At 41.2% G+C, this 18,200-nt stretch overlaps 1 protein-coding gene across 2 annotated transcripts in view; it reads right to left on the bottom strand.

Annotated features, from left to right (window-relative positions):
* The window catches only part of abl1 (c-abl oncogene 1, non-receptor tyrosine kinase), a 121,232-nt gene extending 103,570 nt beyond the window's left edge, over nucleotides 1–17,662 (bottom strand). The window contains exons 1-2 of one of the 2 annotated variants that reach the window (XM_030149119.1): nucleotides 16,961–17,662; nucleotides 15,891–16,271 (exon numbers count right to left, since the gene is read on the bottom strand). In XM_030149119.1, coding sequence (XP_030004979.1) covers nucleotides 15,891–16,017 — 127 coding nt within the window. In that variant the 5' untranslated portion in view covers nucleotides 16,018–16,271; nucleotides 16,961–17,662. The remainder of the gene's footprint in view (nucleotides 1–15,890; nucleotides 16,272–16,960) is intronic. The other variant, XM_030149120.1, reaches the window with a different exon arrangement.
* Between the last annotated feature and the right edge of the window lie 538 nt (nucleotides 17,663–18,200).

Below are 18,200 nucleotides of genomic sequence, written 5' to 3'. Positions count from 1 at the left end.
ATTTTATTGCTCCTTCCTAACCCCTTTAGACTTCCTGGTAGTTTTTTGTCTATTACCCAGATTTTATTGCTGTTTTTTCTGTTGTTTTACAGCATTTTAGCCCCACTAGTGATTAGAAGACAAGTATTGATTTGCAGCTGAAGGTTGGCCATTTGTCGTAGGTATATAATAATTTTTATCAGATTTTATTGCTCCTTCCTAACCCCTTTACACTTCCTGGTAGTTTTTTGTCTATCGTGCCAGTTATCTTGTTTTTTCAGGTTTTATCACTGTTCATAGCCCTTAGGCCTACCCTTAAAATTCTTTTACACCTTATGTATTGCTGAGTTTTTAATTTTTTAGGCTCACTGATAATCCAAACCTTATTTAACCACTTCACAAACTTTAATGTTGAATTGAAGTCCCCAACTGTAGCCCATTAACATTTTTTTATCCTTTCATTTTTTGATCATTTTTATTTATTATTTTTTTCCTGTCCCTGTTCTTACTTTTAGGTCTCTTATTCTCTAAATCTGCGTTATTTATTCACTTCATTCAGTAATTTGGTAGTCAGCAATTATTGTACAAATTGGAATTAGCTATTTTTGATTATCCTATTTCGAGCTCTTTTAGGATCACTGATAGGCTAATCTTAATTCTGAATTGGAGTCTCCAATTGCAGTCCGTTAACATTTTAATCCTTTTATTTTTTGGATCATTTCATTTTTATTCTTTCCATTTCTTATTTCCACTTTTATGTCTCTTATTCTCTAAATCAGAATCATTTATCCACTATTACTCAGTAATTCAGTTGAGATAACTATTGTACAGATCGGTATTTGCTGTTGCAAATATTCGATTTTTGTTTGTTTTTCCTTGGTTACTCTTGCCATCTCTGAAATTCTACTACTAAAGGAACTAATTAACTCAATTACACAACCAGCCCTCTACTACTGTGTACTCTAGATTGGAAGCTGACACGAGTTGTGTCTTCATTGTGACTTCCCAGTTCCGATCATTACAGAACACTCTACCTGTCAACCAAATGGCCTCCTCCTTCCTCAAAATGGGTGTTTTCATGAAAGAACTGGAAAACACTATTCTCACAAGTGAACCCGATCCAAAAGCAGTGAAGAAACAAGTTCAGCTAATGAAAGACTTATTCAAGAAATATGCAAAGAAGAAGCTGGTTCACTCCGGTCCAGGAGCATCGCCCCCTACAGAACAACAATGGTACTCAATTAAGGAGTACCACCGAGGAAAGGTCCTGCGCTATCGGACTAACCCCACGTGGGCGATTAAAGGTAGGGTCACCAATGTTCAGAAGCTACAACGAAGTGAAGAAATGGAATGATTTGCTGAAAGACTAAACAAGATGGCAAACTCTATCATGACGACATATGAAAGCAAACACCTCGCCAGCATGCTGGTAGTAAAACCAAAAGAAGATGACACAACACATGTCATGCCCCTCAACGGTGTCAAAATGACAGCCAAAAAATCTGTCAAACGCCCTTCAGTCACTTTTGGTCAACAGCGCTCAGGCTGTCTACATTCTGGACACCAGTAAAAAACTAACACAGCCAGAGGAAATGATGAGTATGACACAGATGAGGATAAAGTGGACGAAGAAGAAGAGGACGACGAAGAAGGAGACAAGACAAAGGGACAAAGGTCAAAGTCATTGAATCAAAATCAAAAGTCCCTGAATCGAAAATCTCTCCCACCCATGCCTGACCTAGGCCTGTTCTATCCTCAATCTGACACAGAAGGACCCTACACAGAGGTGAGCCGGAGATTAAAAGAGGCAGCAAAGGATCACGCCGTATCTGCCCCATCAACTCCAATCCAACTTCAGCCACCTCCACTATACACAACAATGGATCCGTCAAGGCCCTGTTCATCTACATCCCAAGAGCCATTCCAACACGCCATCCTCAGCGGATCTCCGACAATGGTTCAGACAGGAACGGATATGACCCAACAGCAGGTAAAGAACCTGCAAGAACAAGTAGGGGCACTGACCAGTATACTCTCCAGATGGTGTAGTATAGTCTCCATGATGGACCAAGCAGTATCACCACAAGCTGGCCAACTGCTCCCTTCATGTTCTACATCCATGGCTGCACCACAACATGATGCCAGCCCAGAATCCCCTGACCCGGAAAGGGGCTACAAAAGCTATTGGAAGAAAAGGAAGAAGAAGTTATCAAGGAAATGCAGAAGAAAAAGGCAAAGCGACAATCAAAAGACAATCAACAAATCCCCACAACGAAAGATCTCCACATACAAAGAGCAGTCGACTACAGGAGTGCCACTGGCCTCAACCCCTTTTTGCCAAGAACAACATCATCAACACCCCGATCTGCAGCACCCCAATTCATAGCAGGAGAGTTTTCTGGTATGGTGGATGAGCAACAGATCGATAAGGCATTTATGAGTGGAGACTTGAACTCATTTCCTGAACCTGCACTACCCAACGAAGACAGTCCTGCTGCTATGGAAGAAGCACCTGCTGTGAGGGCATACCCTCTCAGAATGACTGCGGATAATAAAACCGTCTACATGCCATTTGCCTTCACAGACATCGAGGGCTTGATGCTGAAATTGCCACAACTGACCCAAGGTGCGCCAGCATTCTTCAGAGCTCTGACCTCATTGACCACCCAAGATAAACTGTTGGGGAGATGTCGCTGCAGTGATCACAAGAGCAACAGATCAGGCCACAATAGATAAAGCCTGCACAGAAGTGTCCAGACACATCGGCTTTCCAATTAAGACCACAACACCATACGACACAATTAAGGCCCAGCTTTTATATGTCATGAAAGAAATGTATCCCACATGCTTTCCTGAAGTTTTAATGGCTCTACAGATGAAAAACGGCGAAGACTATTTCTCCCACAAACAAAGAGCAAAAGCCCTGTTTCATGATACCACTGGAGAACCTGTACGTCAAGGTACCGGTAACCATCCTCTTCTTTATCACTCTTGTAAAAGGCATGCCTAAGTCAGTTCAAACCCACCTGGCCAACATCGTGGGTTTGTACTCGAAGACAGAAGAAGATTTTGATGCACATTGTCAGCACTATGTAGCCAAGTTCTGAGAAGAAAAACAAAAAGAAAGTGACGACTTAAGTAAGATGCAAGAGGCTACACTAAAACTACAATTGAAGGAACTCAAGGATGATACAGAAGGCAGGGAAGGCAAAAACAAAACCATCCCTGTGATGGCAGTTGGGGCAGAAGAGAAATCAGAAACATCCACAGACTCAGACTCCACTCAACAGCTTGCGACAGCTATCAAACTGGCAATGACTCAAATCAACACCCCAACTATCTCGCAAATGACAGCCCCAGTTACTGCACCTCAAGTGGCATATTCTGTCCCACACCCTGTTCAAATGTCAGCTCTAATCGCAGCACCTCAAGTGGTTCCACAGACTTTGCAACCGGCTCCTGTCGCTTGACTAGCGTGTGGTGCAATTCCGCGTTTTGGTGTCCTGTTTCAAATCGGATTTAATAAGGGTGGTTATTTCACAGCTAAAATGGTACAGGGTGTGTTAAAATCTCTTAACATCTCACAAAAGTTAGGCAGTATTTACCATGCAGTTAGCCAAGGTGTTGTAGAACAAATGAATGCAACTATGAAAAGAAAACTGGTTAAGGTTTGGCAAACTTCAAAACTTGATCATGGCTCTTCGTTTTGTCCTTATGGACATCAGGAACAGCGTGAACTGCACCACTTGTTACTCTCTACACATTTTGCTAACGGGGAGACAAATGCACAAGAGTCCAAGGAGCCCAACGGATAGCACCAGCATTGGCTGATGAGTCCCGTCCACCGCCACCCGACCCAGAACCCCCAAGAGCAGCAGAATGGAAAATGGGGGAGTACTGTTATGATGGTTTTGAATATCTTAGATTTACATGATGAGAAACTACATGTATGCTGATCTTTTTGTCTGTTTCGTTTGTGTCTGTAGACCTCAGGTGTCTCTCTGGATCATCACGTGGACATAAAGGGATGCCGAATTCTACCTATCACCAAGAAAGTCGAGACAACATGACTGTGGAGAATCGGCCTCAAGATTTCAGTTCACTCCTTTATGTTCTTTATGTCCATTTGGAATTTGTTTATGAGAGACTAGAAGTTTTTTAAATATATTTGAGGTATTGAAAGTTAATCCATTTACATATGTTTATAATCACCAGTGGACTACTGAAGACTGCAAGGTTTTATGGACTGATGAATCAAAATTTGAAATCTTCGGTTCATCCCGCAGGACTTATATACGCCATCAAGTAGGGGAAAGGATGGTTCCCCAGTGTGTGACATCAATTGTCAAACATGGAGGAGGAAGTGTGATGGTCTGGGGCTGTTTGCTGGATCCAGGGTCGGTGACTTCTACAGAGTGAAAGGCACCCTGAACCAAAACGGCTACAACAGCATTCTGCAGCGCCATGCAGTACCCTCTGGGATGCGCCTAGTTGGTCAGGGGTTCATCCTACAGCAAGATAATGACCCAAAACATAAGTCCAAGCTATGCCAGAACTACCTTAAGAAAAAAAGAACAAGATGGTACACTTGAAAACATGGAGTGGCCAGCACAGTCTCCAGACTTAAACCCCATCGAGGTGGTTTGGGATGAAATGGACAGAAGAGTGAAAGTAAAGCAACCTACAAGTGCTACACATTTATGGGAACTTCTGCAACAGAGTTGGGAAGAACTTTCTGAAGAATATTTGATTTCTAATTGTAGAAAGAATGCCATGAGTGTGTTCAACTGTTATATCTGCCAAAGGTGGCTACTTTGATGAGTCAAAAGTTTAGAATACATTTTGGTTTCTATATTGATTCCATGATTTCTTTTTTAACTTTATTTTTTCTATGCCTTGATTTCAGAGTACACTGAGACATTAAACTGCATCATTTTCAATTAAATTCTGGAAAAATTGGGGTGTTCTAAAACTTTTGACCAGTAGTGTATATCTTTGGTGAGGGCTGTGCAGCTTTCACCTGTATCATTGGTGTTGAATATGTTGGAAGTTCATATTTTACAGAAACATTTCCAGGGGCTCCTAAGTTAATATTCTTTCATAGACCCAGAGGAAACATTGCACCAAAAATGCTGCTTTTAACCAACCAGTAACAGTAATTTCACTAAGCCACCTGACTATTTGTCTAAGGTCCTGTCCATACGAAGATAGTTTTGGTTGTATCTGCTAAAATTTTGTATCAGATAGGCCTTTCATCCGCACAAAACCAGTGTTTTCAGTCACTGAAATTGCAACTTTTTGAACCTGGGTCCCAGAGTGGATACATTTGAAAATACCAGTTTTGCATCATCCTCTGTATGACCAAACCGACACTTTTTTAAAACGATGTCATACCTGTCTAACATTTCACGCCAAAAGCAAGACGCCACTTCACCACAACAACAACGGCAGACTACAGAGTATTGCTCGTGCTACAACAGCTGTTGAGCTTATTAGAAATATTAAATCAAAAATCTTTAGCTACTCTTTCATTACAATGAGCAACAAACAACCATAGCTAACAATATTCAGTACATGCTCTTGGATTTACCACGGAGAGAGGCAACCAGAAGGGCAACCAGGAGGGAATGTTGGATCCGACGCCATAGATCCAAGCAAGCTTTATGCGCATGCTCCACATCTTCTTCTCTGTTTTTTGTGAGAGCATTACAATGCCACATACAGGCCTGGTATTTGTACTACAATGTTTTCAGTGGTTTCATGTGGACGCAGATATTTCCTGAAACAGCTCCGTGCTTCAGTGCACTTTTTTTAAAACGACAAAGAAAAAGCTCAGATAGGAAAACATGCGGTTTTGTGTGGACATGGACTAAATATGGTCAGTTCTGGCAACAAAAAGCCAACATGGCTATGGCTAGATAGACAGAACTACAGGTACATCTCAAAAAAATTAGAATATAATGATAAAGTTCAATATTTTTTGTCAGTCATTTTAGAAAGTGCAACCCATATATTATATAGACTCATTAGTCAGAGTGAAATATTTCAAGCCTTATTTCTTGACATTTTGATGATTATGGCTTACGGAAAATGAAAACTTAAAATTCAGTGTCTCAGAAAATTTGAATATTGCATAAAATCCAATAAAAAAAACTATTATTTTAAACAGCCATGTCAGGCTTCTGAAAGTGTGTTTATTTGTATGAACTCAAGGCTTGGTTGGGCCTCCTTTTACATGAATTACAGCATCAATGTGGTGTGGCATGGAGGTGATCAGCCTGTGGCAGTGCTCAGGTGTAATGGAAGCCCAGGTTGCTTTGATAGTGGCCTTCAGGTCATCTGCAATTGTTGGATCTGGTGTCTCTCATCTTCCTCTTGACAATACTCCATAGATTCTCTATGGGGTTCAGGTCAGGTTAGTTTTCTGGCCAATCAAGCACAGTAACACCATGGTCATTGAACCATCTTTTGGTACCTTTGGCAGTGTGGGCAGGTGCCAAGTCCTGCTGGGAAATGAAATCAGCATCTCCATAAAGCTTGTCAGCAGAAGGAAGTGTGAAGTGTTCTAAAATGTCTTAGCTGATGGCTGCGTTGACTGTGGACTTCAGAAAACACAATGGACCAACACCAGCAGATGTCACGGAAGCCCAAATCATCACTGACTGTGGAAACTTTACACTGGAATTCAACGTGGATTATGTGCCTCTCCACTCTTCTTCCAGACTCTGGGACCTTGATTTCCAAATGACATGCAAAATTTACTTTCATCTGAAAAGAGGACTTTGGACTTTCCACAGTCAGTGATGATTTGGGCTGCCATGGCATCTGCTGGTGATAAACAACCACTGATAAACAACCACCCTCAAATTAAAGTTTCCGAAGGAAAGGAAAAGGAAAAGGAGCTGCACAACAGGGAGGCTTAGAGAAATTTGACTTTGCACATTTGTATGGGCAGCGTGTACTCATTGTGAGGTACATACAGCACGAAAAATAATGTCTTCCCAACCCAAAACACATTTTTTGAAAAAAAGAAACAGACTATGTTTACCATTATGACTAATCTACCATTCGATTATTCATGCATATCCCCACCTGTTACCTTTCTAAATTAGTCTATGGTAATGAAAAAAATTCCAGCCTCTGTCTCTTCTTATAGGATGAGGTGTAAGGGGTATTCCTTGGCTCATGCCATAACCCTCCACTAGCCACTTTTACATAGAGATCCCAGAAAAAAGATGAGATGGCGGTCACACCTTTTTTCCACCACTGACCGCTTTCAACAGCCAAGCCAAAGGAGTAACAGAGGTGAGACAGGCTGGACTTTTACACAGCAGACCTGCATTCTGGAATCAAAGGGGTGGTGATGCAGCACAGCGTATAGTGTGACACATCACTTCTGTGTCGGAAATACCCTGAGCATAGTGGTGTTGCTACCCTCTCCAGAGTCGGCCCAGCCCGCCTTTCACCGTTCCACAAATTTTAGCATGGATAGAGTCCTCCGCCCAGAATGACAACAGCTTGTGGATCTCGGCGTTTCCACAGTTCAACATCTTTCTGGTGTTGATATGCTTGTTTATTGTACATGGACCATGCTCACTTTTAAATCCCCCCAGTGTGGGAGACACAGCAGTGCAGGTTGGTTGGACTTGGGAGACCATCATATACAGATTGGATGAGGAACTTGGTGTGCTGGTGTTTGAATCTCCAGAGCTCTGGCTAGGTGATTTTACACTGTTCAGCATACTCCCACCTTGTCCAGGCGCCTTTCTTCTACATGCTGACCATCTTTGCCCGGTGGTCTTCCTCCACCTCCGCTTGTATCTCATCCTGCACCATTTGATGTTTCTCTCTTCTTCTGGCTTTGTCATAGTGGGGTATAAGAAAACTACCAAGTCCTGCCTGTCCCACTGCCACATTGCCGACCAAGATGCTGTGCTGTAGCCATACCTCTGCTCTATCAATAACTTCCTGTGCCTTCCACATCCTTCCAGTTTTCACCAGGATTCCCACTGCCACAACTTCAGTGTCAGAGGAGTCACGGTACATCATCAGCTCCATGGTACACATAACCTTGAATTCCTCTGCCAAGCCGCTGATAAGAAAGCTGCAGCTTGGTGGAATGCCCATAGAGAGCAATGCTGCTAAGGGACCGAGGCAGCCCAAGCCACCTCTAGAGAGACTGGCTGTTGGTTCTTTCCAGCGTCTCCACTGTTGACATAGGTACTTGTTATATAAGCAGGGCCTAAAGGTGCCTCAGCAGGACTCCATGTTGGTACATCCAGGCTTTGAATTCTCCTGGGAGCCTGGACTTGTCTACTGCTGTGAGCCAGAATGTCAAGTCATCCTTGGTTTGTTGGAGTGCTGTCAATAGAGCAGTGGCCTGGCTACAGCACAGCATCTTGGTCGGCAATGTGGCAGTAGGATGGGCAGGACTTGGTAGTTTTCCCAAATCCCACTATGACAAAGTCAGATCAAGAGAGAAACGTCAAATGGTGCAGGATGAGATACAAGCGGAGATGGAGGAAGACCACTGGGCAAAGATGGTCAGCATGTAGGCACAAAGTGCCTAGACAAGGTGGGAGCATGCTAAACAGTGTAAAATCACCTGGCCAGAACTCTGGAGATTCGAACCCCACCACACCAAGTTCCTCATCCAATATGTATATGATGGTCTCCCAAGTCCAACCAACCTGCACTGCTGGGGCTTAGCAGACACTCTGGCATGCCAACTATGCCAGAAGAGAGGCACCCTGGAACACATCCTCAGTTGCTGTCTGAAGGTGTTGGGGTATGGGCGGTATCGCTGGCATCATGACCAGATTCTCAGGGCCCTGGCAGACACAGTTAGCACAGCGATCATCAGCAGCAAGTACCAGCACACCCCCAAGCAATCCACCACCTTCATCTGAGCTGGGGAGATGGCACAACATCCGCCAAGTTCCTTCGGAGGACTTCTCACCACTGCATGGGACTGGAAGCTCTGCCCATGGTGTTAACATCAGAGTCAACAAAGCAAATAGTTGTGGTAGAGCTTACTGTCCCCTGGGAGGACCGGATTGAGACGGCTACTGAGCGCAAGAGGGCCAAATATGCTGAGTTGGTGACAGAGTGCGGGAGCAAAGGCTGGAAAGCCTGCGGTGAGCCAGTTGAGGTGGGGTGCTGGGGTATCGCTGGCCAGTCTTTACATTGAACTCTCAAACTCCTTGGAGTAAAATGCCAGCTGTGCAAACAAGCCATCAAGAACATCATTGAGGCCACGGAAAAAGCCTCAAGATGGCTGTGGATCCGGAGGGGGGATCCTTGGAGTAATGGGCCATTTGGACACAAGTCGGGGGCTGATCACCCCTGACTGGGTAGCTAAGGCGAGGGCAACTGATGATCTAAAACCCGAAACACTCCATGACCTCGGGTTTATCACTAATGAGGTGTCCAAGTAGCACCAAGAGGTGTATTCTAAAACTGTATGATCCTACTGACAGACAGTCAAAGAAACAAACAGAAATCAGCAATCACATAACCTCCTTTGTCAAGGTAATAAAATCAAACTCCCACTCATGTGAATCGAGGATAAACTGGTCTAAGTATTAAATATGTGATACTGTCAATACTGTACATATACATGCAGTGTAGTTTTTAAAACAGTCCCTGTAACTTATTACACCGCATAATCTATTCTCTTACCCAGAGTTCAATGGTCAACTTCACATGATACACAGAAATTTAAACTACACAGAGCAATAACAACTTTATGTGAGCTATACACCAAGACAGTTCTCTACTCATGCTTCTGTGCTTAACAGCCAGTGAGTTCATACCTCCAACACTGTACAGTGCAGAGATGCCAAAAGCCAAGACAGGTCTTTGCTTGCCCCTCACTACCTCAGTCTCTCTCCCAGGCAGCTATATGCAGAGGTCTGAACCTGCCTGTTGAGAAGCAGCATGGCGCTGGATAACATTCCGTGCATTTACATGACGACTTTTATTTCTGGTTTAATCTGATTAAAGATGCCCATGTAAACACCTTATTCCAGTTGAAAAAGAAAAGTTCAGATTAAATTTAAACCTGATTAAAGTCACTGGTTTAATCCCCTTTTAATTCCGATCTAAATTATTCCTCGGACATGTAAACCCTTTATTCTGTTTGGACTTTATTCCTGCCATTCTGCAGATGCTCGTTGTCTTGTCCTGTCGCGATGACGCACACATTCTGCGCTGGCGGAAGAATATGCAATGCAGTCTAGTCAACTCAAACCGTTCCAGTGGGCTATTCTGATGGTATCTACCAGCCTCTAAAACCCTGAAGGAATAGTTCACCACTTGTTTTTTTATTAATTCGTCATGCTCTAATGAGTTCGACAAGTGGGCAAATCAGTTTGCACTGCAGTGCACCAATTGCCTTGTTCTCGCAGCCCTTCCGTTAGCTTAGCCTAGTTTAGCATAATCTCTTCATTCCTATGGTCAGATGTCGCCAGGCTTTTATAGGTGATTTGTAGTATTTTATGAGTGATTTTGTGAAATTCAATTCTCCCTAATCATTACTTTAGTCCGGTGGGGTCAATATGATCACAAATGGAAGCTCAAATCATGGCGATGTGACTTACTGCACTAATAAAATCTTGGGAAATAAAAAGTAATGCAAAGCTAAAACGGTAAAGCAAAGCTAATTTAGCGCGTGCATCCCTTCCAACAAAAAGATTTTCCAACTTCTATCGACACAACAGTCCCAAGAGTGTATGATTGCAGTAAGTTGCGGATTTAAAGAAATAATTAGGGAGAATCAGATTCAGAAAATCACTTACAAAAGACAACAAATCACCTTTAAAAAACTGGCTGCGTGTGACCATGGGAATGCAGTGACTATGCTAAGCTAAGCTAACAGACGGGCTGCGAGAAGAAGGCAACGTGAGCACTGCAGCGCAAACCCTTTTGCTCACTTATCTACCTCATTAATACGTCATGTAAACCTTTATTCGGGTTTAACATTTCCATGTAAACAGAAGAGAAAATACTTTAGTCCCAAATTAATTTCTTCTGGAAAAATAAATCAGATTTAAAAAAACATCATGTAACCGTACCCAATGTGTTAAGTAGCTGGAGCCAAGAAAAAAAAAAAAAAAACAGATGCAAGATCATGTGTTGATATTGCCCTCAACCTGCCATGACGACTCACATCCGCTTTCAGTCTAACCTACTCAGAGGTAGAAAACGACAGAAAGAGAAAACAAATGTGTCCCATCTCACTGACCTAACGCCAAATTCGATCCATTTACTGGCAAAATCTTTCATTCTGTTTTTCTGACCTTCCCTGTCCTGTCCCCCTCTGTGTTATGCAAGACAGAGTCAGTGGAAAGTACTTTTGCCAAGGCAATCACGGGCCTGCACACACATTTGGTCAACTTATCAGTTAGTTGGATGCATGGCATACATCTGGTTCAGTGACCATTTTAAAAACCTATGACAGTTCAGATTATCTCTGAACTGTACTGATTTTCTTATCTCTGTACTGATTTTGCAATTAACCACTGAGGCATTTAAGAAAAACCTCATATGCATGACAGTTTCATTCATGTTACTATGCTATAAATCAAGACCATCATGAAGGCATTTACATAAGCCAAAACAAGTGAACAACAAATCAGTGACATTAAGATAATGGGGGTGAAATGTTGACATCATCATCCATGTTTACAGCCTAAGAAATGAACTTCCTGTGCCCAGCAAAGGTTTAAAAACATTGACTTAGCAGCGAAAAGCTTCTTTCACACTCAACATTTCCACTCATTTCAACAGCAAAATCACAGGTGTAAACAGTAAAATTAATGACAGCTGAAACTGATTTAGCTGCTTTAGTCTAAGAGTTCTGATAGTGCATGTCAGTTGACTCACAGAGACAGTCTACTGTGAAAATATGTCTATTAGAAAAACCAACACTGTTTCTCATCGTATTGCATGCTTCTTTTTATGCAGGCAAGACATAAACTGGCAAGCAGTGGCTGTGACCACTCCCATGTCCAGGATTTCTTGCAAAAATTCACCCTTTGCACCATCCTGCACAAACATAGAAGGAGGCACTGTTGAGCTCCTCCATACACCTCAACTGCTATTTTACAACACTGATGGGCTGATATTTTCCTATATCAACATTTTTTGTCAAAACGGGATAAAGAAGAGCAAGAATAATGCCTGGATAATTTGCTTCACTATATACACTATGCTTAGAGCAGCCTCTTTCAACATCCTCTGCCGAGATCATCAGTATGCTGCATATCACCTAACTTAATTTCTCTCACAAGATCCTGTGACTCTGTACTGAAGATACAGCCTTTGACTGTTCAGGTCTAAAACAAGGAATTTTATAATTGGTCGACATAGGCCCACACAAATACTATCAAGTAATGTTTTTTCTTTTTTTTTTTTTTTTTTACATGTGTAATTGTGTTTGTAGCTCTATCTTTATCATTTTTTTTTACAGTATGTCTCTATGAGATGAGGGGAAGCCACAATGTCAGATAACACTGTTCAATGGTGTGATGACAATATTAGTTCAGTCACCATTGAGGCAATACATTTAATCAGAATACATGATGACTAGTTGGAGATGCATGTGACGCGGGCATGAATGAATTAAGGCATGGATGTAAGTCTTTTTTTTTTCTTAATTCCATTTGCTATTCAAGTAGTCTTACGCACCTTGTTTAGCATGTGTGTTCATATTGCAACAATACAAAAAATGCAGTTTATCAATGAGAACAACATAGGACTTCAGACATACCATTAATTCAGACTAATTATACAGGTGGAGACTTAAATGTCTGTAATAAAGCTCTGTTCAGACAGGACTAGTATTACTGTGACATCTGGTAATTTGTAATAACTGAAGAGGATGTCTGTTTTCTTAATTATGTGTGAATCTGCTTTGCCTGTAGTTTGTAAATGAAAAATTACACCTACTTAGTCTATTTCTGAAAATACAATGATCCTGTGGTATTATTCATTCATTACCTGAACCCGCTTTATCCTCACTAGGGTCACTGGGGACTATCCCAGCTACTGACGGGTGAAGGTGGGGTACACCCTGGACATGTCACCAGTTCATTGCAGGGCTGTTGTATTAGTGCTGTGCTAATCAACATCTGTTATTTATGTTCCAAGATTTACAGAAAACACAAACATTTATTCCCCAAATTAAAATTGTGAAGATGCGCTGGTAATAATAAATGAAAAAAATTTAAAGTGTTTTGAATGCAAATTTAGAAAGCTCATGTGACACAATATGAACAAACAGTGCAAGCAATTGGAAAGAACTTTATGCGAACTTTATGACACTTTATGCGGTGGCTTATTAAAAATGGTCTCCTGGTTATACCATGCCCATGTGAGTAAGGCTATAACAGTTTGCACTAGAGGTCGACCGATTATCGGCGCCGATATTTGGGAATTTGACGTATATCGTATCGGCCTTTTTTTAATCCGACGGGCCGATATTAAGAAATCAATTTAAAACTGGGTTATTTCGGCTCAGATGCAGCCGCACCCCTCTCTCTCTCTCTCTCTCTCTCTCTCTCTCCACTCTGCGCCCTCTGATTGGTTGACGCTGAAGCTGTCCTCACACACACAGACTGGGACTGACTTGGGATGAGACTGTGTTTACATACATTTTCTCCATTACTAATACATAGAACGTTTAGAGCCAGACTGATGAACTAATGTTCTGGTAAAAGCTCATCAGACTTCACCTCAGCGTGCTTCCCTAAAACAAGTGAACTGAGTTTTTTAGGCGCTCTCTCTTAATCCCACACACATGCTTTTCTATCCCAGACTGTTTCCATCTCCATATTATCAGCAGTCTAATTCACACACATGTCAGGAGGTAATCTGAGTTAGCAGAGCTGCCGCTAATGTTTACTCTGCTCTGACGTTCTTCTGAAACATTAGTAGTAGTTGTGAGATGTAGAGCACAGGGATGTTTAGTACAGTTTCAGAAGAGTTGTCTGCGTTTACCTTTGACACGTGTTTTCTCTCCAGAGCTTCTCACACGAGAAAACTTTGCCTCTCCGCGGTGCGTACTCCTTCCGTGTCGGATTTCGACGCGGAAGGAGTACCCCCTGCGTCAAATAGCGCCACTATGGGGCTCTGACCGTATGCGTCGATTGCTTACTATTTGGGGTGAGACTGTGTTGGTATGTAATGTAATAGTGTGTGTTTGCATTAAAGTCACATGAAGAACTCTATAACTCACAACTACTAATGTTGCTGTGAGCTTTCTAGTCCTATGATCTGAAAATTAAAATGAAGATGAGAGAGAGTCAAATTCAGAAGTGATTTATCTGAACATGGTGGAACATTTTAAATCCTGTGTGTGCTCATTAAAGCCCTAAAGGCTGTTTGTGTTCTGTCAGGAGTTTAACTGCATTCATAGCAGCTATTATACTTTTTTATGTAGCTTTTGTCATATTAATCATTAATAATGTAGCAACATAGTTTTAAATGACAGGGTCCCTGCTATCGCATGGTAAAATATAAAATTTAATAATGAAATCAACTTAAAGCTTCCCAAATGCTGTAATAAATGAAGCATGATGAGTTGAGCATATGTCAGCATGTGGCCCAAGAGTTTACAAGAGTCTCCCTGTATTTTTGTTGTGTTTGAACTTAATACAAAGATAAGGCATTATAGTTATATTTCAATTTTACTTTATTTACTGTGGAAAATTTTCAGGGAGCGATTTATTTAAGCTTTTATTCAACTTTATAAGAGATGCTTCTGAGCCTAGGAAATCCATGCACTTCTGGAGCTATTATTTTCTATTTGTTTGATTAAATAAACATGCTTTAGGCATTTAAATGAAGTTCAGTGTTTGCATTATTCAAAATTTTTCATGCCAATTTTTACACTTTTACTGCAAATGAATATCGGCTCCAAATATTGGTTACTGGCCTCCTCTAACTACTAATAATCGGTATCGGCCCTGAAAAACCCATATCGGTCGATCTCTAGTTTGCACTGTGTAGTGAAATTACAAACATTTTAGCCATACTCTGATCAACCAATAGCTTTGGAATTTCCAACATTAATAACTTATTATAATTGTAGAAAATGTTTAAGTGTCAGTACTAGTCTGTAACTCACAAGTTTATGTCATAAAATTATGTAAAAACTTTGCCTTTGTTCTGTCTTAGTAGTGAGAGAGATCCCCGTGTTTAAATGAGATTTCATACCACAGGATAGCTTATATTTAAGAGGTACAATGTCTATTGTTTTGAAGTTGTATATGAGCAGAACATTCACAAAATATCTCTCTCTTGACAAATGACTAGTACTGAAAGCACACACATTATTTCACTACTGCTACTAAAGTAACATTTTCTTTTGAGACAATGTGTTTAAATGTGATCCTCAAACAGAGTTCATAAGGCAATTGTTCACAAGCTTTCTATCATATAACCTCAATTACCCACAATGCAACTAATTTGCTCATTAATCCCTTTCAGAAATTTCACATTTTTAAATGAGTAGATTTCAAACCATACAGTAGCAGTTTATTACACATTGTGTGCATCATTAGGGACAGACTTTCTAGCAGCAGTTTGCATTGTTATGAAGCAATAGCACAATTGAATGATCTGTTGATCAAGTGTCAGATCCACCACAGCAAAGACCCAGAAAAGAACTGCACAAAAGTAAAAGGTTCACAGCATTGCTGAGGATAAGATTCCTCATTACATTTGTTCAATCTGGAAGTATTTATGTAATTTATTTGCTATATTATTTATGTGTATTTCACATAGGGCTTGTCAGGGTACAATATACTCAAAATCCTAATATTAACAAAAAATAAACTAACCTCAACTACAGTGCAGACTGTAACTGTGCTAACTGTAACGTACTCCAATAATAAACATGTTCTTACCATGCACAGCAAAAACATTACAGGGCTGGGTCCCATGACGTGACGACTCTCTCTTTGCACCCTTGATGAAGGCTGGTAAACTGGGTCTCCTCTGGTCCCCTACAAACTTTCCCGGCTGCTGCCCCATAAGGGCAGGGTGCCAGGCCGCAGCCGGGACTCTCCAAGATGGACTCAGTTGCTCACCGTCCAACAGATGGCTCCCAGGCTGGTAGGTGATTGGGGGAAAACAGGAACCCCTTTCCCTGGCTCAGTTTGCCCTTTCCCAGAGCAGATGATGCAAGTCAGCTCTGCAGCTCTGAATTACTGCAGTATGTTTCAATTTATCATTCATTAATGGAACCTGAGTGCTTCAGAGCTCAACGACAGGCATTTCAGAGGATTCTAGGGGAGGGAAACAAGCATGTATCACTTATCACACAAAAAGTGCATTTAAACCACTTTGGGCTTTGTACAAATGATGATGATAACCTCGGCTTGGACCACAAACAATATTTTAAGAAAACAATTGTCAGAAACAAAAAAATATTATCCCCATGGATACATAAAAATATAGATTAGCCGGTTTAAATTAATTTCATGTTGTACTTCTTCGGAGTAACCCTTTTGTTTTCATCATTGTTGGCACTTTGACTGTTGTTCACCTGTGCTACCTGTGTCTCCATTTGTTTACAACCCTATATCACACTGTTTTCTTTTTTAAATGGCAGAACTGTTCAAATCCCAAGCTGGGCCACTCACAGTTACAGGGAAATCTCGTGACTGTGGAAAGCAGAAAACTGGTAGCTAGGTGCCAAGTACTTCTGCACTATACTAGACACACTATCTACTAAACAATACATCTGGTATTTAATAAAACAAAGTGGACCGACCTGAACACAACACCAAGCAGTGTTATTGTTCTTTTTAACCACTCCGGTCTGCTTATTTTGCGATAAAAGCAACGTCAAAAAATGTTACACATTAAAAGCAACAAAGTCTACACTGAGAATGACTGACTTCTACGACAAACTATAAACTTTACGATATAGCTACAAAGTTAAAGGAAAAGACAAGTGTTGATATGAACTCACATGGCCATAGGAACATGTATATTATTGGTTAGCTGGCGACCTCAAGCTAATGTTGAAGGTAGCCATGGAAGCTAACTAACGTTAGCTGGTGGTATGCAGCGCCAGACCCTTAAATGCACATCGAGCATTCAACAGTTGGCTCTTGCTGTTAGCACGCCCGTAATAAACGTCGGGCAAGTGCACTTGTATTACAAAAACATCGCTACTCTCCTCTGTTTGCTTTGCTTTATCAGCTGGTCTTTCCAAAGCCAGTGTATCAGTTTTTTTCAAACTTCCGTGTCAACTCTTCCCGTTTTACGGAGTTTCTTCCCTTGTGGTACCCAGACTAAAGGCACTTCAATCAAGGCGAAGAGAAATCGAGGAAACTCCGCCAGCCAAAGATCTGTGACTTTCCCTGCAAGAGCTTCCCCGTGTTTACAGTCGCCAAACTCTAAGGTACAGACTCGTCGGTTCGCGTACTTATTCATCGCTCTCACGTGAAAATCTCAGCAATAAACTTTGGCCGAATTGTAGTTGTGTCGCTGGGGCCGCCATACTTCCATACGCAAGGTGGTTTACAGAAATATGTGGGTGGGGCGACGTGTGACGTAACTGTGCGTGCGTGGGCTAGTCAAAGCAGAGGTTTTGTGGGAGTTCCAAAGACAGCAATAGAGAGAGGAGTGGAAAGAACTTCAGGAGAAACCGACTAAAACCTCCTCTTTTAGCCTTTGTTGTTTGTATTTAGACAAAGGACTTTTACGGATAAAAACTCTTTATGGGCCATTCCACCGAATTGGTGCCATTTGCTTGTTATAACTCTTCCAAATTAAACTTCATTTTTAAAAATATTTTTTCAACACTGAATCTAATAACACACACATTTAACTATTCAAAATGTGTATTAGTCAATCTCAGGCAACTTTTTTTTTTACAAGGTTTTTAAGCGGAACATGATTGCATTTTTCTCAGTCCTGTTACCAAAACTCATGTGACATTTAAAAAGCACACTTAAAAGCTTATCAACTAATTCCTTTGTTTTCCTCTCAACAAAGTGTTTATTTTAAAGAAATGGTTGGTTACATGCTAAAATAATTAATATTTGTGAGTAAAAAATCACTATATATGCACGCAAGTTGTAATTTTCTTAAAACTGCAGTCATTTTTTTCATTTTAAAGGAGACCCAAACCTCAAATTTATCAAAATTTCTATGATGCACTTCATTAAATACTTGGACAAAGAATGGACCACACATAATTGAAA

The sequence above is a fragment of the Sphaeramia orbicularis genome, chromosome 12 (assembly GCF_902148855.1).
Source record: "Sphaeramia orbicularis chromosome 12, fSphaOr1.1, whole genome shotgun sequence".
Classification (NCBI taxonomy): Eukaryota; Metazoa; Chordata; class Actinopteri; order Kurtiformes; family Apogonidae; genus Sphaeramia; species Sphaeramia orbicularis.
This window is presented reverse-complemented; position numbering and strand designations above follow the sequence as displayed.